Raw genomic sequence first — 25922 nt, forward strand, 5'->3', positions numbered from 1 at the left:
GACAAAGGAGATTAATCAGAACTGACTTTGACAAGCACTGTGGCAATTGGACAATTAAAACAGACATTCGGATGGCGGGGAAGAAGAACAAACTGGGGAGGAGGGTGGAGAGAATGGTGCGGCAATGAAGGAGTGAAAGCCCAGAATCCCTGTGAGCGTTCATTGAAACGAATAAAATTTAATAATAATAATTAAAAAAAAAAAGAGTCCAGAATAAGAGGCATAGTAAAGTGAACTCTGTATGTGTGTATAACAATGAAAGAATTTTTTTTTTCCAAAGAAAAAAGTGAACTGGAGGCAGGGGTGCAGGTGGGGGGAGGAGGTTTGGACAGGGAGGAAAATGCACAACAATGAATGAATGGAAATCCAAGTTCTCCATAAACTTTCATTAAAATATCAACAAATTAAAACAAAGCAAAACAAAACAAAAACAAACCCCAACCAAAAACTGTATCTTCACAGCACCGTAGAATATAATCGCCAGCAAAAGTGTCTGTGGAGCTTTTCTTACTAGCACTGGCACTGGCTCTCAACTTGCAGGAGTGTTTCCAGGGCTCCAAAGAGCTCTATCCGCTGTGACTACACAGGCTCACTCTGGCAGGTCAGCATCTGTCTACTGGCCTCTGCATCGACCTATTCATCAGGGAGGCTGTCCCTGTTTGAGACGTCCAGCAGTTTTAAACACTCTGAAGCACACTGGTGTATTTATCCCTTAACCATCTCTTCTTCTGGGGGAAGGGGGCTTGAAGCAAGGAGGTAATCTGAACTTGGAAAACGGAAGGGGGAGTTCTAAGGAAGTTGCAGTTCTAATAAAGAAACTGAGAAAGTCCTAATTTGGCTGCCCTTTCCCGGTGACATTTTTCTTGAGCTCTGAAACACTCTCATTTCCTGGAAATGAGTCATTTTCTTTCTTACTCTATGAGATTTTGTTGCAGCCCACGTACAATAGTGAAGAAAGTAGGTGCTGCTGCTGACTCCTTTTCTTTAGTTTTCTGTTTTGGTTTTTTCCAGAGACAGGGTCTTGCTCTACGGCCCAGGCTGGAGAGCAGTGGCTGTCACAGGCACGATCCCATTACTTATCAGCGTGGGAGTTTTGACCTGCTCCATTTCCAATCTAGGCTGGTTCATCCCTCCTTAAGTAACCTGGTGGTCCCCTTGTTTCTGGAGGTCGCCAAACTTAAGTGCAGACACCCGATGGACATAGTGCACTGTAGCCCTGACCACCTGGCCCCATGTGTTCCTCCAGCCTCAGCCTCCAGAGTAGCTGGGATGACAGGCACACACCACTCTGTCCGGCCTGATGACTCTTCCAGGCTCCCTGACCCGTTGCAAAGCCCATCCGCCATCCCACAGGCAGACTCTGTTTCTTCTCTCCACTCACCCTTGGTGAATTTCTAATTTAGAGGACATTCTTTTTTTTCTCCCACTTAAAAAAAAAAAAAGTGGATTCCCTCTCCCTAATATTTTAACAGTTCTTCTATAGCCAGCAACAACAAACGTTTTTGTGGGCACACTCTAGAAGATTCTTGCTTCCATTTCCATAAAAGTCAACACATTCACTTCTGCGTGTTTTGAAGAAATCGAAAAGTGACTGAAAACTTTCACTGTGAGTATCTTGGCATCACAGGTGGGCAAATGTCATGTTTCTTTTTAGCAGGGTGTGGTACGCTGTGAGTGCAGGACAGTTACTGTGTGTAAGCTTTTTATTTCCTCTGGGAAGAAGTTTACAGAGTACCTGGGAGTCAGAGGGAAAGCAGTTATCGGTAAAGTCTATCAAACCGGCTCTACACTCTAAGGGGCCACCTTTTAGTTTCCTGCGGCAGCTGTAACGAAATACCACAAAGTAGGTAATTTTCACAGAACAGAAATCTTACCGTTCTGGAGGCAAGGCGCCCAAAGCAGAAAAGCAGCCGTGTTTACTCCTTGGGAGTTCTCTGAGAGAAGAATTGTTCCTGGTCTTTCTTAGCTCCCGGTGGCTCTCGGCAAGTCTTGGCTTACAGCTGTTAACATCATATGGTGTCTTTTCTCTGTCATGCTGACACTTACATAAGGACACTTGTCATGCTGACTTGGAACCTACTCTGTGCTCCTTAGAAGCAGGATGGTAAAACTTGTTCTCACAGACTGGAGACATGTTATCAGGAAGGGACAGTCCTTGGACAAGGACACCAGTGGGAAAGGTAGAGGGTCACAGAAAGAAAAAAACCTCAGCAAGATGGTCTGACTTTAACAAGGGCTGGCGGGTGTCAGAGAATGTGAGGACGGCGCAGGACAGGGCAAAGTACATAGTCAACTCGACAGCACCTAACCACAACAAACAACTATCCTAACATGATCCGTGCTCACTGAAAACATCTTCAAAGATGTTCCAGGCTCACGGCTGCCGGAGTTAAAACACGGACACCATCTATTAGGGGTACACAAATCAATCTGTAACAGATCAAACATGGCAGCTCTCTGGAAGTCACTTGGATGACACCTGAACTCTTTTTTTTTTTGTTTGTTTGTTTTGGAAGTCACTTGGATGACACCTGAACTCTTTTTTTGTTTGTTTGTTTGTTTTGGAAGTCACTTGGATGACACCTGAACTCTTAGCCGACTTGTTAAGCAGGTTGTTAAGAGGGATTACCCAGAGAGGCCCAGGGTACTCATTTAGGGTGTGTTCTTAGATTCTGTAATGCCTGTCACCAAAGTTCAGCCTTTTGTTCATTCCTAGGACATTTTAGCTGCTCCCCCTGAATCAGGAAATGCCACTTTCTCAGCTCAAAAGACCATCCATGGAATGGCATGACATACATGTCCCAGCTCATTCAGCAGCTGCTGTTTCCAACTGGTCACTGGGTGTCTCTTTGGGTGATGAGGTTACTTTTCACTGTCTTTCAGGAGCCTGCCCATCTCAGTTGGTCATATGGAAATGTGTCATCTGGGCATCTGAAGCCTGTTCTCCATCAGGTCCCAGCCAAGTACTTTCCTGCACGCCGTGGACTGTGCTGTGTGGTCATGCACACCTTTCTGTCCTTGACGCTTGGCTGGGGCAAGAGTTCTAACTCTGATTAAAGTAACAGAGCTGTTGAACCTTCTTTATCAGGGTTTGTCACACCCATGATAGCAATGAAATCCTCCTTTTCATACCTGGGACTCACTTCAGAATGAGGGGCCATCACCTCCTGTGCAATTAACTGCCTCTGAAAACCTAGAGAGTCAGCTGTGGGTTAGTTCCTACTTGATAGTACATAACAACACACACCTGTATACAGAGCATAATAGCTGGCCACGCACATTGTTGAATTCCTAAAAATGATGCAATAGTGATGGTCTCCTGTGTTGGGGGCCAGAGAATAGCCACAGTGAGGCGGGTCATCTATGCTATATCATCTGACACAGAAAACTGTGTGTTTAGGCCTCATTCCTCAAGCTGCTGGATGGGTTTAGAACTAGTGACCTCCATTTCTATTACTAAATATTGGGACTTTATTTCCTGAGACACAGGGCTTTTGATGCTAAACCCTGGATGGATGGAGCGGGTGAGGGGAAGGCAGTACTGAGATGACACAAATGGAGTGAATGAGGAGCAGTGAAGCAAAAGGCTTCCTCCTCGAACAGATTCCTAGACTTCCTCCTCATGTGACCCTGGCTAAGCATCTTTCACCCCACCCAAGTTCTAGGAAGCAGGTTGATGACCCCATCTCAGGGGGCTTCAGGGCACCCATGACCAGGATTTAGGTTAATCTGTGTGTCACTTGAGAAACTGAGTCAACAAAACCAAAGTGTCCCAAGAGGCCACACCCTCCCATCCCACTGTTCACTGCCACCAACACCCCCTGAATGAGTTCTAGGGCAACCTCCTTTCCAGTCCCTGAGCTTCCCATGGGCAGGGCTGGTCTGTCTTCCCTGCCTGGTATACAGGAGACAGAATGTTTATGGAATACACACATCAGTGTAGAAAGGTTGTCCGGGGAGCTGATTAAGATGTAGCCTCAATTTCAGCTGAGGAGAGAGAGGCAGTCGTGTAAAATGCCCTCAGAGTTTAGAAGGGACAAGCAGCCATTAGATAAGGGACCACATGTGCTAGAACATCTTTCAAGGGCTGGAATTATGTGAGGTCTTCTAGAATAGCCTGAGAAGAGGCAGAGAGAGGAGGTGCAGGGCAGGTGACAGGGCCAGTGAGTTCCCAATGAGACAGGTGTTTCCCGATGGTCTCCACCCTCAACTCCTGCAGACAACGACACAGACCTGAGATGGGTGAGAGGCTGCCTGGGGTGGCGCAGTGAGTCAGCTGAGCAGGGAGCGACCCAGACCCTCACCCAGATCCACCCTCACCAACACCCTAGCTGAGCAGAGGAGATGCCAGAGGCAGGGCCCCCGGCCTTCAATCTGACCAGAGGGTGGGATTCACTCCACCCCCTCCTTCCACCCCCTGCCAGCTTTGAAATGGAAACTGAGCTGCCCAAGAGTTAATCACTTTTCTGACGGTTTATTTTATTCATCTTCGGTAACAAATGGCTGAAATCAATTAAACGCGCTTTCCCCTCAGCTGATGAAGTTAATTATGATTTGTTATGGTATCTGATATGTAAATTATTAGAAAGCAGACTTACGTTGGACCGGCTGCCTCCAGGCGGCACCGGATTAATCATTGTGTAGATGTTGTCACTGGAATTTGTTGAATCTGTAGAACAGTGGAAACCCGCAAGTCGGGGGGTGATTAATTCATTTCTTAATTAAAACAAACTCGTGGCACTTGAACTCGTTCTTTTGTATTTTATCACCTAAAATTTCCTCTAAGTACCACCATTTTCTGGCTAATCTGTATTTAATGAAGATTCACAAAGTTTTTAATCATGGAAAAATTCAACTGCAAAAACCGCTCAACCCTGGCAAGAAAGAATTTCAGGGAGCCTGGACAGCCCTATGGACAGAGCACAGGAAGAGGAGATGGTGGGTTCCTGGGTTTTTGTCTTCCTAAACCAGACTGGTCTCCAGATACTGAGAAGACACCTGAGTAGGAAGTCCCCCAACACGTGAAGCCACCCCCACCCAGAGTTTTAAGTTGGGGGAAGTGGAACACCATTGCCACAAATTACCTGGGGCCACCCTGCCAAGCTGATGGGGTGGGAGGAGGGAGGCAGGGATGGGGCTGAGACGCATTAACATATGGAGAGGGTGAATGTGACCCAGTCTGAATGTAGGTCATGCAGCTCATAAAAATGCAGCAGCAGAAAGAGGCAGAGCTGGAGCGGGTGAGCCTGGCTGCTGTCAGCTCCACCCCTGCGGCTGAGCGGCCTCCCCAGGGTGGGGGGCTGAAGAGGGGCTGGGCCCGAGGGTCCCTGCCACCGCCTCGGCTAGCAAGGAAGTCTCTTTAGAAATCCGCCAGTGTGCTTCCAGTGGGAGCAGAGCCCCTATTTCTCAGGCAGAAACCTGCCAGCTTCTCACTTTTAGGTCTGGGGGTGGGTAAGGATTCCGTGTTGAATTGCTTCTAGCTGGTTGCTTGGCTATTCTTAGCGGAGAGAGAAGCATGATTGTGACGCCGTGCATGTGCGTGTGTGCACATGCCCACGTGTGGGCCCGCATGCCCTCGTATGATTAAAAGGAAATGGGGAAGGAAAGGGATCTCCCTCACAGAGGACCTCAAGCCAGGAGAGCTGGGAAAGCTCAAGGTGCAGTGGGCTTTTGAATCCTGCTTTTAAGACGTCAGAACGCAGAAGTCTCTCTCAGAGGTCTCTGGAAAAATGCCCAGCAGGGCAGGGTGATCCCTGACAATGGGGAGCTGAGGGCAGGGGATGAGGAGTCCTGGGGCCAGGGACTGAGGAGCCTCCTGCCCCCTAAGTCCCTGGGGGCCAAAACACCAGTGAGTGTGCATCTCAGCAAGGAGCTTTGGCTCTGGGCTCTCCTGTAACGCCCCCAATCCCCATCAAAATCCCCAAGCCTTCTTACCTGCAGGACTAGGCATGATGGGTGTTCCGGGGGGGCCACCACCACCAGGAGGCCCCTAGAGAGAAGATACAAACTGTCATCAGAAACACACGGTGACACGGCACTTGAAAAGGCCACCCACCTCCCTCCATGTCAATAGTAAGAGATCCTGTGGGCTCAGCCAAGTGAAGGCTCCAGCGCTCACTCAGAGGCAGAGGACTTCGTTGAAGGACTTAGACATCTCCCTCTTCACACCAAGAAGCCCCCGTGTGTCTGTTATGAGTGGTACTGAGAGGCCTGAGACAGAAGCCAAGCAGCCTACTGGCCAGCTCCCTAGATGGGCAGCCCAACTCCTAGGGCTTGTTCAGTAATTTTTGAGCTAGTCCATGGTGGCGCCAGATTCTTGAATACTGACAGCTAGTTCTAGCATAATTTGGAACCTGTGCTCAGAGTGTGTTTGAAAAAGGAAAGAGCCAGGGATCCCAAGTAAGCCTTGCACACTCAGTCAACACACCGTGTCCCAGACCCACACACTTACCACATAGGTACCGGGTGAGGACGACGAGTATGGAATCTAGAAATAAGATGTGGAGGAGTCACCGGTAAGGCTCAAGAGTCCTCCAACAGGCAGCAGCACCCCTTAACTTCCAAACCCACTTAAAGACTCAACACCACTCTTCAAAGGACTTGCTATAGCAATCACTGAGCTTCCTGATCTGTTTCCCAAGGAGAGCTTTGGGGTATCAATGACGTTAACTCTTTCCTAATTGGAATTGCTCCCGAGAACCTGGTGGTCTGCAGCCTTGGAAGGGGAGACCTTTCGGGTCAGGAGGGCAAGAGCATGGTCCTCCCACCCTTCTGGCTGTGCCGAGCCCCTGCTCACCCTTTGCTGAGCACTGGAAACCAGCCCTGCTGAGGTGAGATCGGCAGATCACTTTACTTAGTGCTGAGCTCACACTCCCAGCTCAGACCCGCTGGGTAGAAGTGGTCTGGGCAGCACACCTCTGCCCCTCAGAGTGCCCTGCACAGCAACCAGGCTCTGCTGGCCCCAGCGTGCTTTCTTAAGCCTCCACCTCCACACGAGCTTCTCCCTGGAGGCACTGTTCCAGGACTCTCAGTGTCCTGTTGCACTGCCCCACATAGGTACATCTTCAGCCTGGGCACGGAGCCATCCTGCACCTGGAACCTCAGAACTCTTACAGTCAAGAACCTCTGAACACCATCCACCCAACCTGGGTACTCACTGAGTTAGCACTGTTAGGATTGGGCCAGGGTCTGCCAGCTCCCGGGCCCCTAAGAAGGAAGAAAGAGGGAGATAATGAGATGGGCATGCATGTCACGGGCTCGGTGCCAACAGGGGCAGAAATGATCAAGTTCTTTATACAACCTCAGGGTCCAGGACACACTGGGCCATGGATGACAGTCCACAAACTCTCTTCAATTCTATAGAGTATTTGTAAATATTTTCTTTGTGTGTGTCTCTCTCCATATATATTGATTTATTTAAGGAGAGGAGCCCACAGATTTTCAAAAGTATCTCTCCCTGAAGAGGGATTCCCAATCACTGACACACTAAACAACAGTTGCTAACTGTACCAGTTGTTAAATCTCCTTGGATTCAAACATTGGCTCAGTCATTTAAAGCTGTGTGGGTTTGGGGAAGTTACTTGACCTCTCTGTGCCTAGCTGCCTCACTTGCAAATGGGGAAGACAATAACTCCTTCACAGGGTTATTATGAAGATGATGTGAGCAAATACTCATAGTGTGCTTAAATCTGTGCTTGAATGAGTGTCCTCATTTCACTGCTGAGAAGACCGAGGCCCAGAGAGGTACCAGTAATCACTCTGGGAAGGAGTCTTCTGAGGGGGAAAGCCATGGGCTCTAAGCCACTGGCCGAGCAGTCTTTGCCTTACATGTTAATCCCGGGCATGGCGGGGCCGAGGGAGTTGGGTGGTGGTCTCATGCCGCTGCCGTAATTCTGCAACGATAACCAAGGGTCAGTCTATGAGAAGGAGAAGGGGAACCAGAGAGAGAAGGAGGGAGGAAAAACAGACAGAATATAAGTGAGAGGGTTAGTCTGTGAAAAGGATCTGATGAGAAACAAAACACAATACATTCTTTAAAAAAAGGCTGGGGAGGGTGGGAATTGAGCGATGGGGACCACACGACAAGCCAGCACAGAGGAACAGTCACAGCTTTAAATGTATTTTCAGGGGGGCTTCAAGATGACCTTCTCAAAAACAAATGAATGTCGAGCGAGTTGCTCACACCTCTGGGCTCCCACAGTGCTATTTCCTACTGGTCTCTAGACAGGTAAAAGGAAGCTGACCCAGTAATGGAGCCCAAGCAGGAAACAGGAGTGCCTTGGAGCTCTGAGAAGACGTCCCTGGGAAGCTGCATGGGTATGTGATGGGGAGCTCTGGGGAGAGGTGCTCCTCAGAGGCCGACCCTAGTCCAGGTTTGCCATGTAGACACACTCCACCTTGTCTCAGGTATGGGTCCTTCCCACCCACCTTGGTCAAGCCACCTGGACCCTTGACAGTGCTAGGGGAATATAGGAGAGAAGCCTCTTTTTTCTACACTTATGGTGTACCCACTCCTCTGAGAAGCATCTACACAGAATCCAGAAATTCCCAGAAGTCCATTTGCTGAGTGTTGTACAATCCACAAAAGGATGAGCAGGACAGGTTGGAGAGCTGCCCAGCTAGTCCAGGAATTCCACCTTGTTCACCTCACACCACGACCAAGCCTAAGTGCTGTTTTATTCTAAGAATAAATGCTCCTAGAATGCTTTATAATCCCCTCCCTCACAGTCCTCTTCATATATGATCATGACCACTTGTCCGTGTCTCTGGCTAGTGTCTATCATATTTTTTAAGTATAGAATCCAATGACATTAATTATATTTACAATGTTGTGCACCCAACATTGTCTATGTGAAAAACTTGACCATTCCAAACAGAAATTGTTACTAAGTAATAACTCTATTCCAGTATCTGATAAACTAATCCATTTTTTTTACGAATCTGCCTATTCTAGATATGTCACTTAATGGAACCGTGCAACATTTGGCCTTGTGTATCTAGCTTCTCTCACTTCTAGCGTAACGTGTACAAGTTTCATCCATGTGCGAGCAAGTATCAGAACTTCAGAGTAATATTCCACGGGATGGACATACTAAACTTTGCCTAACACTTGGGTTGTTTCTAACTTTAGGTTTCTGTTAAAAAATGCTGTGATGAACACTGGTGTACAAAGGAGCTGGGTGGCATTTGAAGGTGAAGACTATGTCTGACCGTATTTTCTATCTCCTCACATTCCATGCTTCAGACTGGGTGCCCAATAAAGTCTGATCAATGAGAGGGTGAATAAGTGAAATGAATGGAAAATTAAATTAGCTTGGCTGCAGCTCAAGTCCTGCCCTTGCAGAATTTAAAGGAGGCAGCCTGGTGAGGTTTTGATGGCAAAGAAACATCCATATCAGCTGCCCTTTACAGAACACATGTTGTTACATGCCATTGACCTGGACCTGAGCCTGTGAGGAGGTTTTCTGAGGCTATAACCACACAGGAGCAGACTGCCCATCTTTCCTCGAAGGAGCAGCCGGCCAATTCAAATCGCCTACCTTGAGGCTGCAGTGCAACTCCTTACCACTAAGCCACCAGAGGTCCCTACAGAGCACATTCGTTGTCAGATGCTGTCGAGTTGGGTATCAACTCCTAGTGACCCTATGAACAACAGATCTGAACCCTGTCCTGTCCTGTGCCATCCTCATTCTTTCTGACATTTGAGACCATTGCCACAGTCACCGTGTCAATCCATCTGGTTGAGGGTCTTCCTTTTTTGCTGACCCTCCACCTTTCCAAGCATGATGTCCCTTTCCAAGAAACAGCCTCTCCTAACAACACACCCAAAGTATGTACAATGAAGCTTCACTATCCCTACCTCCAAGGAGCACTCTGGTTAAACTTTTCCCAAGACATGTTTGGTGTTTTTGGTTTTTTTTTTTGCAGTCTATGGGATAGTCAGCACTCTTTTCCAACATAACTCAAAGGTACCATTAAAGCACATAGTATGCTTTATATATATTCTCTGGTTTGATCCTTACAACAACTCCTGAGATTGTTCCAATTTTACAGAAGTAGAAGTTGAGGGTTACCTTTCTGCGTTATGCGGATGACACAACCCTGCTTGCTGAAAATGAAGAGGACCTGAAGCGCCTGCTGCAGAGCGTCAAGGACTGCAGCCTACAATATGGATTGAGGCTCAGTGTCAAGAAGACAAAGATTCTCACCACTGGACCAATTGGCAGCATCAGGATGGATGGTGAAGAGATTGAGATTGTACACAGCTTTAGTTTGCTTGGCTCCATCGTCAACAGTCTTGGCACCAGCAGCCAGGAAATTAAAAGGCGCATTGCCATGGGAAAGTCTGCTGTTAGGGACCTCTCCAAAGTGCTGAAGAGCAGTGGTGTCTCTCTGGAGACCAAGGTGTGTCTGATACAGCCCATGGTCTTCGCAATCACTTGTTATGCATCAGAGAGTTGAACAATGACCAAGGAGGATAGAAGGAGAATTGATGCCTTTGAGCTGTGGTGCTGGAGAAGAGTACTGAGAATACCATGGATTGCTAGGAAAACAAACAGATTTGTCCTGGAAAGGATTAAACTGGGTGGCTCCTTGGAGGCAAGGATTCTGAGGCTCTGTCTAACATACTTTGGACATGTTGTGAGGAGAGACCGGTCCTTGGAGAAGGACATCATGCTTGGGAGGGTGGAGGGACAGAACAGGAGAGGAAGGCCCTCTATGAGGTGGATTGATTCAGTGACTGGGATAATTGGGATGGGAGTGTCAGAGACAGTGCGATTGGCGCAGGACAGAGCGGAGTTTAGGGCTGTTGTACACAGGGTCGCTATGAGTCGCAGGCGACTCGACGGCACATAACAACAACAACAACAACAACAACAACAACAACAGAGGTTGAGGGTGTAAGTGGTGAAAACCTGGTAACAGGGTTAGCTAACGGCATGGGTAGGGTTTGAATGCTGGGGTCTGTGAGACTCCAGGGTCTGTACTCTTAGCCACAGTGCTGGTGAGAGGCAGGTGGCAAGGGGTAAAGGAATGTAAAGTCCAAGAGCTGGAGCCTGCAAATGATGATGGCTTCTTCACCCAGGGACCATCTCCTAGTGCTACCTGTCTGGAGGCTACTTCATCTGCTTGCTCACTCGAAGGAGCTTGTAACTGGAAACAGGTTCAGATGTGACACAGTCAATGACAAGAGCAGCACCAGGCTGACAGGCAAAGGGCAAGACCCAGAGTCAGGAGGGGAGGCGCGTGGACAGGCGGCAGAGGAGCTCACTGCTCCCCAAGCTTCAGGCAGTACTGGTTAGGCCTCGCATCACCCTTGCCTGTTGCGGGCTGAACCTTTAGGCCAGGCACAGCAAGATGTGTTCAGGGGCCACGCCACAGGGTGGTGACAAGAGCCCGAGATCTGTGGTCAAAACCTGGGAGGACCAGCTCTGAGCTGGCTACTTGCTGGTGACTTTGGACCAGCGACAAAAATAGCAACAATGCTTTTGTAGTGCCAGCCTGTGCAACAGGCTTTACGCATCATCTCATTTAATTGTCATGGCGATCTCATTTTCTGCACTTGAAAGTTAGAGAAACAGAAGCAGCAAGACTGCCCAAGTCACACAGCTGCGAGTGGCTGAGCTCGAAGTCTGGCTCTGCTTCAGAGCCAAAACCCCGCGTGCGGCCTCGTCTGTGAAAATGGGGACAAAGAGCCACACGTGTGTCTAACTCGACAGGACCCAAGAGGATCAAATGAAAGGACGGCTTGGAAGGTGCTCTGGAAGCCCGAGGGGGTGTGTACTGATGTGGGATGTCAGTGGCTGCGCAAACCCCAAAGCTCTAAAAGCTGTCTTAAGGATCACAGAACTGCAAGTCTTCAGGGGCCTGTGTTAAGAAGTCCCACATGCAGTTATTTAACCCTTTCTCCAACCTCAGGCAGGGCAGGGTTCAGATCTGTTCACAGGGCTGCTGTGAGTCATAGTCAATTTGATGGCACCGAACAACAACAGCAGCAGCAGCAAACCACCTCAGCCTCCTGTTCCCTAATGGCCTTGGAAGCTCCCAAGGCCATTAGGAATGCTTCCAGATAGTGTGAGATCCTGCTCTCATCCCACCCAGGGGAAGAGGATTGTAGTAAGGGGTGAGAGGGGGCACTTAGGGAAGCCAAAAAACCTTTGGCACATTGTAGGGTAAAGCAGGGGCACCAGGGTGCGTGGTGTGCACCTCCCTAAGGTGATCCCAGACATGTTGTCCTGCTTCCTGTCCTCACCAGCCATCAGGAGCCTTCTCCCCACGTCTCCTCACAGTCCAGCCTCTGCATTTCACACTTGACAACTGGAGTTCCACAGGGGGCCAGGAACGTGCCAAGGCCACACAAGAAGTCAGGCAGAGGAGACCAGATTAAGGTTTTATTCAGAGGAGGTGGAATATTTTAAATCAGAAACACCAGCCAATGCCAGATGCCAGAGGGCCTGGAAGCGTGCTTTCAGAGACTCAACAGCAACGGGTTCTTCCTTTTCAGTCTTAACTGTACAACGAAGCCAGCTCCTCCCTAGCTGCTCCCCTGGTGGCTGGAAGTGATGCCAGGAAGGTCTGCCTGTTGTGCTCACTAACCAGACAGTGCCCTTCCATCGTCTGCACTGCCTGTGGAGATGAGGGCTGACAGAGAGGGGTCCTTACCCAGCCACAGGAGCGGTCGTACTCACAGGGTCTGCTGTGGGCTCTGGGATCTGATCCACAGTCACGACCAAGAAAGGACTCCCTTGTGGGGTAGACCTCCAGTTAAGTCTCTCACCTTGGCCTCAGTGCCTTCTCTGTGAGGCGCTAGGCTCTGCAAGGGTCCCAGGGACATGGGATGTCTGTCATGAGGAAGCTGTCAGGGGCTGAGGGTTGGGGTAGAGGCCACTGCTTCAATGTCCTTTGACTCCTACCCACTCCAAAGAGGCTCTGTCCCTGAGCACCACCCTTTATCTATCTAAACAGCAGACAAGCTGGGGCTGGAGCAACTGTAGTCAGAGTGGAGTTCAGGCAGTTTTCTGGGTAGTGGGTGAAGGTGGGGCATCCCCATTAGGTGACCATCTGGCTCAGCCTGGACTGGGAGGCCTCCAAAGGGCTATCTAGGAACGCTCCTCACACGGTTCCCTCCTCTCTAGCTCCCAGGTGTACTAAGGTGAGTTCTGCTGTCTTAGCTTTCTTTCTATGGCCTCTGCTCAGAGGCACTGAGTCTGCGCTCGTCCTGAGTCAGCAGGGTGCCCCAGGAGCTGCTTCTCCTGGGTGGCATGGAATCATCCCCAGGGACCCAGCTTATCTATCCCTCATCTGAACCTTCTCAAATGTAGACAAGCCTTGGTGTCACTCTGATTCTCTGCTGTGCTGAATTCCAGCCCCTCTGCCACTGGCCTTGGGCCTCTCATGGCCCCTATGGTTCCAGCCGCATTGTAATAGCATTCACATTTGAAAACTTGGCAAAAGGTTACTGCCTGATACTAACGTACATCCAGTTTTTTAAAAGCAAGAACACAATTAAGTGAAAATGGTGCTCCTTTTGGAGACTGCTGCTTCACAAAACCAGAGTGACCGCTGTCTGAAGAGTGAGGGCAAAGGGCAGGGGGCGCCTGACACGCTGGTTCCTTTGTGATGTTTCAGCTGAAATGTGACACGAGCTTTCGGGCTCAAAAAATGCACTGTCACTTGGTCCTGTTTTGAATCTATAAAGGAGCCTGAAGACCACACAGCACCTCTCTTTGTTCAGAAAGCTCTAAAGTGGTCGTGGGCTGAAAACAATCTAATTCCCCACTGGGAATAAGGCTTTCCCCGTTGTCTGGCCTCAGTGTGGCCCTGCACATACAGTGGTGCTTACTAAAAGGTGCACGCAGGGCTGGCAGCTCTCCCACACAGCAGGGGCTGCACACTGCCTCCCAGGAGCCCAGGCCTCACAGGAAGCAGCAGGATGCAGGATCCATAAACGCAACTGCCCTTTTCCCAAACCCCTCAATGAGCTCTGGAGATAGGCCTCAGGCTGTCCACTCTGCAGAGAGGAGACTGGAGGGCCAACCCTGGTTAGCTGGAGGCAGGACCACACACTCCAGGTGGCCTCAGACACAACTCCTCCCCAACACACTAGGAGCCTGCCCTCAGGGCTCAGAGAGAACAGGCCTGGGGAGCACCGAGCTCCACCCTTCTCCCACCCTCAGCCTTGGCCCCCAGCCTAGACTTCTGGGCCCTACTGTGTGCCCAATACACCTGCTGCCCACTTCCTGGCTGGTCCCAGATCCTGCAGGCTGAAATCTACACTAATGCCAGGCTATTCCGTACCTGGCGCAGAGGGGTCACCTGTGCAAAACACTGGGGGGGGAGGGAGGAAGGACATATACGTACTATATAAAATAGGTAAAATAAACATGACAGAGAAACGGCATGTTTGGCAGGAAAATCGAAGGCATTGAAGCCACTGTCCTTTCTGTGTTTAACTGCAATGGGGGAGGTGGAGGCGGAGGCCTTGTGTTGGGGAAACAGCAGCACAGATATTGGAAGAGCCCATAAGGCCAGTGGGATAGTCAGCTGAACTCATACCAGTGCTGGCAGTTCCTTATAAGGCACTTCTCAGGCCTGAGGGAAACCACAGTTCCTGAAAACCACTCCAGGAGGCAAAGCCTCAGCCTCTGTGACCCCACCATCTTTCAAGCATGCTGAGAGAGTGGCTGGACCACCAGCCAGGAACGCGAAGAGACACCCACTAAGCCAGAAAGACGCTCTAACCTTCCTGAACACTCCACTTTGAGTCAGTGAGGTAACATCTACCATCTCTCTCAGCTGTTGAGACGGAACTGCCTCAAAGCTGACTCCCTTTTGGGTTTCTGAGGCTGTATATCACTAGGGAGGGGACCGCCCACCTCCGTTCTCCGGAGCTGCTGATGGGTACGGGCTGCTGGAGAGGTGCAGAATTTTGGTGTAAGAGGGAAACTCCCTACTGACTACACCACGGGAGCCCCTCTAAATGACAACATTACTATAAATTATTAAGCCCCCTCAAAACAAGAAGCACAAAGGAAAGAAACAATATAATTCAAGCCCCTAGAGTGCTGAAGTTTTAGGTCTCTGACTTGGAAAACATAAATTACTTGTCAAATCATTGCTGTGCAGGTCTGAGCCCTCAGGGGGTGTTTTAGAGACTAGATTCACACAGGGGAAGACTGACCATCTTTTCCCTCACAGCAACTGATGGATTCGAAATGCCTGACTTTGAGCCGATAGCACAACTCCTTACTCACCAGAGTCCCTTATTAATTGTTTAGTTAGGGGTTATTCTGTGCCAACTGTCATGCCAAGAAATCTGACTTCTTTCAGTAACAGTACAAGGTAGAGACCGTTGCTTCCCATTTCACAGATTCAATGGCTGAGAGAGAGTGGGTGGTTGTGGGGTAGAGACCAAGTGCTCCTGCCTCTGGCTCCATTCTCTTATTCTTGTCAACTCCTCCCAATTTTCTGAAATCTAAGACCAGGAGTTTGCTTCTACCATGCGGTGGACCCTGAGGGGATCTCAAAGCTACTTCTGACTCAGATCCTGCCCCTCCTGGTGGTTCCTTGGCCAGGCAGTCCCACTGAGGTCAGCTCGAGCCAGCCACACGGCAGGAAGGGGCCATTCCAGCAGCTTAAAAAGAGTTGTTGAAAACAACAGGCTTTGGGGGATTTAAGCAAAGAGGAAAACAAGAAAGCTAGAACTACAATTGGTGTGGACTTGCTTCCTTTTAGGCTTACGGGGCCAACAGAAGACAAGGACCTCCCTAAAATCTTTCAACACCACAGATGTTCAAACCACCACTGTGTAGAAAAGCAGAGGGCTGGGTTTAGCTGTAAATAAAACTCTGGAATGAAAGCAAAGGATTGTGGGTCAATGGGACAGACACCTTCTCCCTGCAAAAGGGAGACACAAATGTGGAAAGGGATGGGGGAGGTTACTACTTCACCCCCAGGGGAAGTGGAAACCTGTGGAGACAGTCCAGGGAATCCCAGACATCGACAAACAGGGCTAGGAGAGACAAGCACAGACTTCCACCAGGAGCAGAGAAGACCAGAAGGGGTAAAACTCGCCTGCCATCACTATGCAGAGTCCCTTCTCCTTAGTCAGTGCTTAGATACCATCAGAAAGACTCCAGACACTTCCCAAGAAGGGCTACATACAGTTAAGCTCCCTGCCATGGCTACTGTGAGAAATGGAGCTACACTCAGGTACTCAGAGGGAAAGAACCAACTGTGAGAATATTCTAGAGCAGGAATGGCCTAGGAGACCCTCACCCAGGTGCACCTTCCTTATGGGGTGAAAAGGTGGGCCACATAAAGAGGTAATCATAAAGAGGTATCATCCACAGGGTGCTTGAAACAGTTTCTTCCAGGTTTGTAAACAGTCCTTTTTGTAATGGAGTCCTTTGGTCATAGCTCAGTTTGTGAAACTGGCAAAAGCTGTGGGCTGAGGTGGGTGCTGGTGGACCTGGTGTGCTTTCCCTCCCTGCGTCCCTGAGGACCATGAAGCTGGACATCTGACACATGAGAGGGCTGAGGTGAAGCCTACAGAGGCCAACATGGTTTGTCTAAGGACAGATAAATGGCCAACTACAGGCAGAGAGGGAACTACCTCTGGTCTCCAAACAACAGTGATGCTTGAGCCCCACCTAGGGAGGGAGAAATCTTAGGATTCCTGAAGAGCCAACCGCACTGCTAAGCATCAGCCCGTCTGCCTTTCACACGCTTCACACTGCACTTGAAGGTGCCCTTCCCAGGGTCTGCCATCTAGAAGGTTCCCTGGATGGTCTCCCTTTCCAAAACTTTACAGGGGACCCTCAATTTTGAGGGACTGTTTCTGGCTGTGTGTGGGGACAGCCTAGCTGTGGACACAGGGGAACAGAGGTGTCGGACACACCCTCCCTTTTCTGCCTTGGGAGTTGAGACGAGGTGGACAGACTGTGAAAAGAGGAAAGAAGGCGGGTGCACACAGATGGACAGTTAGATGGGCAGATGGACAGACAAATGTTTGCTTACCTGTGGGCCAGGACCCATGGGCCCCATTCCTCGAGGAGGGTTCATTCTCTGCATTGATCCTCCCATGTTGGGGTGCCCTGTATGAGAGATCAGGTGAGTCACAGGGGGGCAGGAGCAAAGGCAGATAGAAAAGGGGGTGAAGGACCTGACTCCTGACTCCCCAGGGTGTACCCAGCCTCCGTACCTTGTTGTCGGGTGGGATCCATGGAATTGGGCAGCAATGGCTGTGTCCCAGGAACTCCTCCTGGAGGCTGAAAGAGACACAGGACACCCTGAGCTGCTGCCCCTGGGGCATGAGGATGGAGGGAGGGGAGGTTAGGCAGGTAAGAGGCAGCACTTGTTTGTCCCAACCCCATGAACATTTAGAGTCCCTCATGGTCTCTCCAGGACTTCCTGCTGCCTTCTGGCTGGAGGAGGGCCTCCCAGGTGGTCATCCTGGGTTGCCATGAATGAAAACTACAGCATGGTTGAGCTGGGGCTTCGTCTGTGAGGAGAACCACGCCCTGCCCTGCTAGTCCTTTGGGCTGCGGCACGCAGAGCCCTGACATGAAGCTGGAGCATCTTCTAGGCCACTTGCTCCAGCTGTGTTGCCTGCCAGGCTCTTCGGAGGCCGTGAGATCCTTCCCCTTTTCCATCCCGACACCAGCCACTGCTGCAATTTAAGCCAAACCTGCTTTCCTCTTCCTTGTGGAGAGGCAAGTCTCATGATTACGGAGGCCTAGGCCCACGGAGCTAAACCCCTATATCTCATGCTGTTGTTATGTGCTGTTGTATCGACTATGACTCACAGCAACTCTAAGAACAACGGCTCTGAACCCTGCCCTATCCTGAGCCAACCTATCTAACACACCTGACCACATTGCCACTGCCACAGCCACCGTCCGAGGTCTTTGTCTCCTACTTTGACCCTCTACCCTTTCAATCATGATGTCCTCCGAGGATTAGTCCATCCTGGCAACATGTCCAAAGTATGTGAGACAGAGCTTCAAAACCCTTGTCTCCAAGGAGCAAACTGGTTTCCTCCTCTCCAGGACAGATCTGCTTGTTCTCTTGGCAGTCTATGTCATCTCCATGGGAGGTCCTTTTTAAAGGGGAGGCCCTTTTTAAATGAGGAGGGCTCTGAGATTCAGATGAAGAGACCAAGCTCCCACAGCAGTAAGAGTAGCTGAGAGGTCTTCTATCACTTAGAGGCAGGAAGAACATTCCGTCTCTTGGCTTCTTCTACGTGAAATGCCAGCTTCTGGGATGGAGTAAGACGGTGAGACCTGCATTCCAAAATGTGATGCCGATGGAAGACGCTGGCGTGACTACTACTAAGGAGGTGAGAATAGGATGTCATGAGTTTTCTGACTGTGAAAACCCATTAAAAGTAATTTACTTGGGATTAGACTTATTTCAGCTGTAATATGGGGGGAAATATAGAGGGAAATCAAAGCTAGGAGGGCAGGAAGTCAACTTCTAGGATGCCTTCCTTTGCCGTCAAGTTAAGAACGGCTCATCAGTGACCCTATGAACAAAGAGATCTGAATCCTATCCTATTCTGTGCCATCCTCACCATCTCTGATATATTTGAGCCCACTGCTGCAGTCATTGTGTGAATTCATCTCATTGGAGTCTTTCTTTTGCTGACCCCTCCACCTTTCCAAGCATGACATTCCTTTTCCAAGGAATAGTCTCTCTTAGCAACATATCCAAAATATGAGAGATGAAGCTTTGCCTTGGCGTGGACAAGCCTTTGGGGAGAGCTGGCTTTCTTTCCAATGTGCACGTGACAGTACATCTTAAAGGCCAAGTTTGTGCCCCCTGCACCGTCGCTGTGCTACTCTGGAGAAGTATGGTGCAGAAGGTTCCAGAAGGAGGTGGTAGAGAGGGGAAAGACTACATGGTTTTTCTTGTCTCTGAATGAAATAGGAGGGGCTGAATTGAGGGACATTTGTGTGGGGCTCAAAGTCCACAAGGGGTATTTGGCACCTGCTGAGTCCATCTGCCTGGGGAGGCCTTGAGTGTATCTGTCCAATCCCTGGGTCGGCTACGACCCCTCATTCTCTTCCAGCCCAGCTTCCTTCTTTGAGTCCTACACCCTGACTCATCTGGCTGGTATGCAACTGCCTAGTTGGGGCTTGGGGCTTTCAGTGTATCTGAGAAGTCACAAAGATGCCTGCCTTTGTGCGGTCTGGGGGAATCCTAAAACATTAAAGTGGCTGGATGGGGAATAATCTCTTAGGACATAGAATAGAGCTGAAATATTCTTCCCAGTGTAGTAACGAGAACACTCATCCAATCCTGGTGGGTGAGCTTAGGGGGTTGAAAAACCACTCCACTCCAGGTAGCTGGATGCTGCCAGCTCCTGGTGGAGGCTCCTCCCTAAATTCCCTCAATCTTGCTGTGTCAGGATCTCAAGGACAAAGCTGAGCTGTCTAGAGACTCTGAGGAGAGCTGCCTCCTTTTCTCTCAGGGGAGTGATCCTCAGAAGAGGGGAAGGGCCAGCCGAAAGGGTCTCCCATTAAAAAACTACAAGTCTTCCAAAGTAAGAAAAAACTAACAGTTTCTAAAAGGGACTGTAAGTATGTGTGGTAAACAAACTGTTGGGGCCATGGAGAGGTGTTCTGGGCCAGCTCCCCTCCTGCTGCACCAAGAAGCAAGACACAGAGTGCTACTGCCAAGAACATGGACAAAACCCACGTAGGTCAGCCAGTCAGGCTGGGTGCAGACTCTGTAAGGACATTTGGGGGACCTTGTCTGTTGAAGTCTGCCCTTCTCCTAAACTTAGATGAATTCCCCTGTTCACAACCCAACCGCTATTGCTTGAAAATCAGCAATGTTCTCTAACAGCTCAAAATCTGTGCCCCCCAGAGGCTGGTTCTGTGAGACTTGGGGCCTCTCACTTCTATCACTCTACAGCAAACAAACTTAAATAAGGCTGTGTGAGCTTGAGCAAGTCTCTGCTTCTGCTTCCTCACCTGTTGCAGGAGTGGTCTGAGCTAAGTGGGTGGCATAAGGCCTCTAAATGACACCTCCAGTGAGGCCCCTCCAAGAGGCCCCAGGTGTGGGACCTCCTCAAGGGACAAGTTATTTCTTTGGAAAACAAACTCTTGAGTTTGCAAGAAACTGATTTCCGTGGGGGGTGGGAGTGAGACAGGAAACTGGTTGGTGTCCTTGTGGGTAAGGAGTTGCATTCTGACCCCAAAGGCAAATGGTTCCTATCTCCCAGTTGCTCTGAGGGAGAAATTTGGGCAATTACCTTCTGTATGATTTACAGACTCTGAAACCCTACGGAAGAATCAGCTATGAATTGATTCCTATTTGATGGCAATGAGTTGTGATTTTTCTTTGAGTGCATGGAGCAGATGTTTGCTTTACTCTCCATTTGCTCTTTTGGATACTTGCTCAGGCTTTAATGAGATATGAAAGCAGACATACTCCCTTTCCATGTCTCTTAACTCCACAGGAAGGGCCACAATAATGATAAGAAGTCCCCGGACTCCCCCTGGGGCTGAGGCCTGACAGGGCCAAGGCGAGCCATGGATGGGGCAGGAGGGAAGCCACTGACGAGGCCCAGGCGTGCAGTGGCAAAGGCACACTGGTGACCAGTTAAAAACAAAGGCAGGAACGATCTTTTTTTATTTATTTTTAAGATGGGGACAAAAGGCCAGCTCTCCTCAGAGGCTTGTTGTCCAAGGCAAAGCGTCATCTCTTATATTCTGGACATGTCACTAGGAGAGGCTAATCCTTGGAAAGGAATTATCAGGCTTGAAAAGGTCGGCAAAGAAGAGAAGACTCCAATGACATAGACCAGCATGACAGCTGTAGAAATGCACTCAAATGTATCAGAGATGGTACATTATTATTATTATTATTATTATTATTATTACTATTACAACAACAGAATGATAGAGAGTGGAGCAGAAACAGCCCGAAACTGGGAGTGAAAGAAAACCAGAGGCTTTGGAAAGTCACTCATCTACTCAGACCTCCAGTTTTCCTCCCCTGTGATATATTCTAAAGGTACCTATCTACTCAAAAGCTGGTTCTAATTCTTCTATCCAAATATGTTCCTAATGTGCCAGAGAAAATAGCAAACAATGGACTTCAGGAGAAAAAGAAAGTAGAAAACATGACAGGCAAGACCTGGATAAAAAAAAAATTAACTTTAAAATTGGAAACCCCTTGCTAAAACCCTAGGCATCTCTGTAGTTGCTGCACTAACTTCCTCGGTGGCTCAGGGAGCCTCACTTGTGTCAATCCGGCTGGCAGCTCCACTCTCAGCTCCAAGGGCATCCAGGGCTGGATGGGTTGCTATTGCTGCCAGATTGATATTTTTTTTTTAAAAAAAAAAAGCTTTTGCAAAGTCACTGAAAAAAAAGTTACGCTAAAATAGATTCTGTTCTCCTCCAACGTCAATTTTTTTCTTTTCTTTTTCTTTGCATTAAAAGAAATGTACCTGATTTTTCTTCATATTCTCTTTTATGCTTAAGTCTCCTCAAAGGGCATTTTTATTCCCCAGTGCCCGCACCCTTCCTGGATGGGTTAAACCAGGGAGGGCTTCATGGGGACTATGTCTCCAGACCACCTAGAACTGACAGTCCTAATGGGCTGATGTGAGGCACACAACCCCAGGCTGCAAGCCCTCCACATAAGCAGACCACTTTTCTAATTACACAGATTTCTTCTTGTTCAGAGTTTGGTCTGCAGGGCAGGCAGACTCCACTGAGAGACTCACAAGCGCCCTGCCCGGCTGCACCCAGGCTCCTGATCTAAGCATTCCTACGGCCCATTTCTCCCTCTAATAGCAGGATTATATTTACCAGCCTTGGCAATTCTCAAAAGCTTCCAGGGGGAAAAAATGCACATTGTCAATTAACTTCATTAAGGAGGAAGACCCTCTTCCAAGAAGGGGCTGGAAGGGAGGGACGGGGGCGTTACCACCTTCTCTGGGATAGCTGAAATCCTGTACTGCCACCCTGGCTGCCAAGAGCCCACCAGGAAGGAGGCAGGTGAAATGTGGGGTACTGGGGGGGCCTTGTCCTGTCTTGGAATCCCCCTTATAAGCCACCCCTTCACTACCTTCAAATCTGTGTCTCTCCCCACAGCCCCAATCCTTCCCCCAAATTTCTGTTTGAGTCAAAGTTCAGTTTTGGATATTGGGGCCCAGGGTGGCTGAGTCAAGAGAGAGAACATGAAAAAGTACAGTACCTGGTTTCCCATTCTGATCGGGGGCCTGGGGCCGCCTGCATATCGCGGTGACATGAAAGGCTGCAATTACAGGGAATCAGTTCAATGACAGCCTGCACTATGGCACAGCGACAAACACAAATGCGCTCCACTCCACAAAGTCCAGTTTTGTTATGACCAGTGATCTTTTAACCTCTTTCTCCTGGTGGCCTCTTCCCTCCAAGCAAAGCTTCCTTTGGGCAGAGGGGACAACAGAGCCACACAACGCATGTGCCCCCGACTCTGTGTGGGCCACAGAGAGCTACTTTGGGTGGAGGGGCAGCGGCTGGGGATCTACAGAGGACTCTGAAGAACAGGTAAATCAATGCAGGAGAGAGGAAGGAAGCCTCTGCTCTTGGTGAGGGCAAATCTAAGACTAAGAAAAAGGCCTTGTAAATCAAATTTCCAGGGTCTGCAGACAAAGCTGGACATAAGCACGCACGCAAACACACACTCACACACAAAATCCACGAACAAAGAGGGTTGGGGGCAAGGTGCAAGGGTGGGGGGACACAACACAAAAGGGGGCAGGGGGCAAAGGGCGTGTCCTAACTGAATGCGGGAGGTCGGGGTGGGGGAAATGGGCGAGAAAGCTTCCTCAGCAGCAAGAGTGCGCAAAGAAAAGGCTAGGGATGCAGCTTCGGTTACAAACAAATGGTTAACCAAACTCAAAAACCAAACCAAAAGTGAGAGAGGAAAAAACAAAAACGCAAAGGCCGCTAACAAGGTCACAGAAATATTTTGTCTTTTCTTTTGGTCGATTGTCCAAGCTGGGTGTGATGGCCAAGGAATGAAGACTATCGTTTAAAAGATAAAAGGTGGGGGACAGGAAAGAAAAAGAAAAGTTGTTTCTTTCCTTCTTCTTTCTTTAAAAATTTTTGTTAATTTGTCAATGGATACTTGAAGGCAGTGGCTAGAGCACGATTTGATTTTTGTTTTTCCTCTGCTGGCTCTCTCCTTCCTCCGCGCCCCATGCCCCCCGGCCGGCGGGCGGGCGAGCCACAGCGCGTTTACCTGACTGTGGGGTCCCATCATGCTGCTAGGATTGTGAGGTGGAGGCTGTGCGTGCGGCGAGGGCTGTGACCCCGGAGGACCCTGTGAGGCCAGACAGTAGAGGCAGGTTATAGATCACAGCACATGGAGAAGCGCAGGAGAAGCTTAAAAGAACAAAAATTAAACCAAAACGAAGGGTGGGCGGCGGGCGGGCGTGCGGGGTGGGTTCTGGTTGATGGGAAGGTAGTGGAGCTGCTGTTTGGGGTCTCCGGCTCAATGGTATAAAATGAGGAGTGGGAGGGAGAGAAGCTGATCAATACATTCACAGGGGATTGAAAAGAATCAAAACATAAAATCAAGCACCTTTGTCAAACCACACAGGAGTACGGTCTCAGACACAGTTGACCACGTGAACAGAGTTTGCCATGCTAAATACATTGGTTGGGATGGGCTCTCAGAGAACAGCGATGTCGGGAATCTGGGTACATTGGATAAAACGGGATCCGCTCTGCTAAGTACTTGAGGTAGGGCATAAGAAACGTTCACAGAGGATAAGGAAAGGAGCAGGTACTGCCCTTGCCCTCAGGCAGCTCAAATCTTAGGAGGGGATAGGCAGAGATGAGGTTGCAGGAAAAGTAAGCACAATTCATTGAGGTAGATCAGAGGCCTAAGCAATGGATCTGCAAACAAAGGAGAGATGGGAGCCAATGCTGGCTTCCCTGAGGCCACTGATGGATGAGCAAGACTGAGGCAAAGGACTGAGAAGTGACCAGAGATTGAACAAATGGGGCAGAGAGAGGAAGACGCAGTTACAAGTGTCCACTAAGTGCCAGGAGACTGGTCACAGGCTTTGGGGTCCTTTTACTCACTTTCATTTCAAAATAGCCCTGTGAGGTAGGATTTTTTTTTGTCCTACTTTATAGATGAGGACACCGAGTCTCACAGGACAAAATAACTTGGCTATGGCTATACTTCCAGCACATGGAGAGTCAGTGAAAGAAGCCTGGTGGGGCTGAGGAGACAGGACCATCCCGCAGATCAGGGTTCCAGCCGAGGGGTATGGGCAGAGGTTCTGGAAACAGGAGTGGAAGCCCCACTGTGCTGGGGAAAGGTGGGTCTTTCACTATAGATGGTAACACACCTACCATTCCCAGTCAACCCTTAAAACACTGGTGACGGGGACCTCTCCGCCTCTCTGAAGAGACAGGCAGATGAATTCACTTCAACCACAGGGTGGGTCAAACTGTGGGTAGTAGTAACCCATTAGTGGGTTGTGAAATCAATTTAGTTGGCTGCAACCATCATTTTTCAAAAACCTGAAACGGGCCTAAAAAGTAGAGAGCAGCAGAGCTCTCTGTGTGTTTAAAGGCAGATATTTTTCATTAACCTTTGCTTCATCTGTGAATAAATACACACATACACATGTGTGCATTCTGGCTTGCAATGCCAAATGCACTTCCTGCTGTGAACCACCCCCAAGAGAAGGGCCCTCGTGTGGACGTGCCCTCCCCTCCCACACCTTGACATCATGGGGCTGGACACTTGGAAGCCTGGATGAGGTGCCACGCCCTGGCTTGTCCACCCATGATTGTGGCGAGATCTTTAGTGGTTTCTCTGGAGAAAAATTCAAAACATAAACTGGGATGGCGGTGGTCAAATTGAAAAAGAGAGGAAGATGGAACAGGAAGAGACTAAGACTTAGGGAGGCTTTTCTTCCTCAGTTAACCTGGGCAGTGAGCCTTAGGACACAAGCGCGGGTCAGGGCGTCATGGGCTCTGGTTGTGAGGATGGAGGTGCAATGAGGGGTGTGCGGAGAGGAGGTGGTCTGGACAGGAACCCCGAGCGTGGTGCTGGGGACAGGCCTGTGAGTGTCTTGGGCCAGAGAGAGGCTGCTCACTTCCGGAAAGCCCCGTGGAGCAGATGTTCCCCTACCTGCCATGCTACTAATTTCAACAAGTGTGTGTCTTTCGAGCGGCTGCCAGCAACGGCATGGTTTGTTACCATGAGCAATTTTCTTAATTAACAGACATTAATTAGCCATTTAGCAATTTTGCAAGCATTTGTTTAGCGGCTTTCCTAAACATGAATACCACTGTGATAATGGCACTGATTAGAGGGTCCCCTAATTAACAGTACAGGGAAGGAAAATTGAAATCACATAAATTAAAAAGGGAGGGGAAGTTAATGAAGGCGGGACATATTTGCACCTGCAAGTCTTTTGTACCAGGAAACTTGGGTGTAATGTAAACAAAATAAGATAATTTGAAGCCAACCCCCCGAAAAAGGGAAAATAAAAGGAGGAGAAGAAGAGGGCTCAGGGGTGAAGTCCAGTTGCCAGGCGGGGGCACAGGCCTTCTGTGGGCACTGTACCTCCCCAGCTCTTGGCAAGAAGGCAGCTTCGCCTCCTATGGCTCAACCCTTCCTCTCCTTGCCTGGTAGCACCGAGCTTCCTCGGCCAGCTGCGTGGCGTAGACAACGTGCTTCACACCTCAGCACCTTCTGGTCAGTGGAAGCCAGTAGCAGGTGGTTGGGTGAATGCATTTCAGATTGGAGAACATCTAAGTAAGGCACCCTGGGGTGCCTGACACATGGTGGGGCTCAATCTGGGGCAGCCTTCATTAAGGGCCAGTGTTCAATCCCTGCCTGCTGTCATGTTAGGAGTTGCTTATCAGCCCTGGCTTATCCCAAGTGGCCCGGGA

At 49.5% G+C, this 25922-nt stretch overlaps 1 protein-coding gene across 7 annotated transcripts in view; it reads right to left on the reverse strand.

The window, feature by feature from the left end:
* SSBP3 (single stranded DNA binding protein 3) overlaps positions 1 to 25922 on the reverse strand; it is a 181632-nt gene that overhangs the window by 7410 nt on the left and 148300 nt on the right. For 2 of the 7 annotated variants that reach the window (XM_006879717.1, XM_006879720.1), the window contains 8 exons: positions 22213 to 22272; positions 17204 to 17270; positions 17020 to 17096; positions 7828 to 7892; positions 7158 to 7206; positions 6452 to 6487; positions 5935 to 5989; positions 4599 to 4669 (listed from right to left, as the gene is read on the reverse strand). In XM_006879717.1, coding sequence (XP_006879779.1) covers positions 4599 to 4669; positions 5935 to 5989; positions 6452 to 6487; positions 7158 to 7206; positions 7828 to 7892; positions 17020 to 17096; positions 17204 to 17270; positions 22213 to 22272 — 480 coding nt within the window. Of the gene's footprint in view, positions 1 to 4598; positions 4670 to 5934; positions 5990 to 6451; positions 6488 to 7157; positions 7207 to 7827; positions 7917 to 17019; positions 17097 to 17203; positions 17271 to 22212; positions 22273 to 23244; positions 23326 to 25922 lie in introns of all 7 variants that reach the window. The other 5 variants (XM_006879719.1, XM_006879716.1, XM_006879714.1 and 2 more) reach the window with 4 other exon arrangements.

The sequence above is a fragment of the Elephantulus edwardii genome, unplaced genomic scaffold, assembly GCF_000299155.1.
Source record: "Elephantulus edwardii isolate Elephantulus edwardi_28Jun2011 unplaced genomic scaffold, EleEdw1.0 scaffold00005, whole genome shotgun sequence".
Classification (NCBI taxonomy): domain Eukaryota; kingdom Metazoa; phylum Chordata; class Mammalia; order Macroscelidea; family Macroscelididae; genus Elephantulus; species Elephantulus edwardii.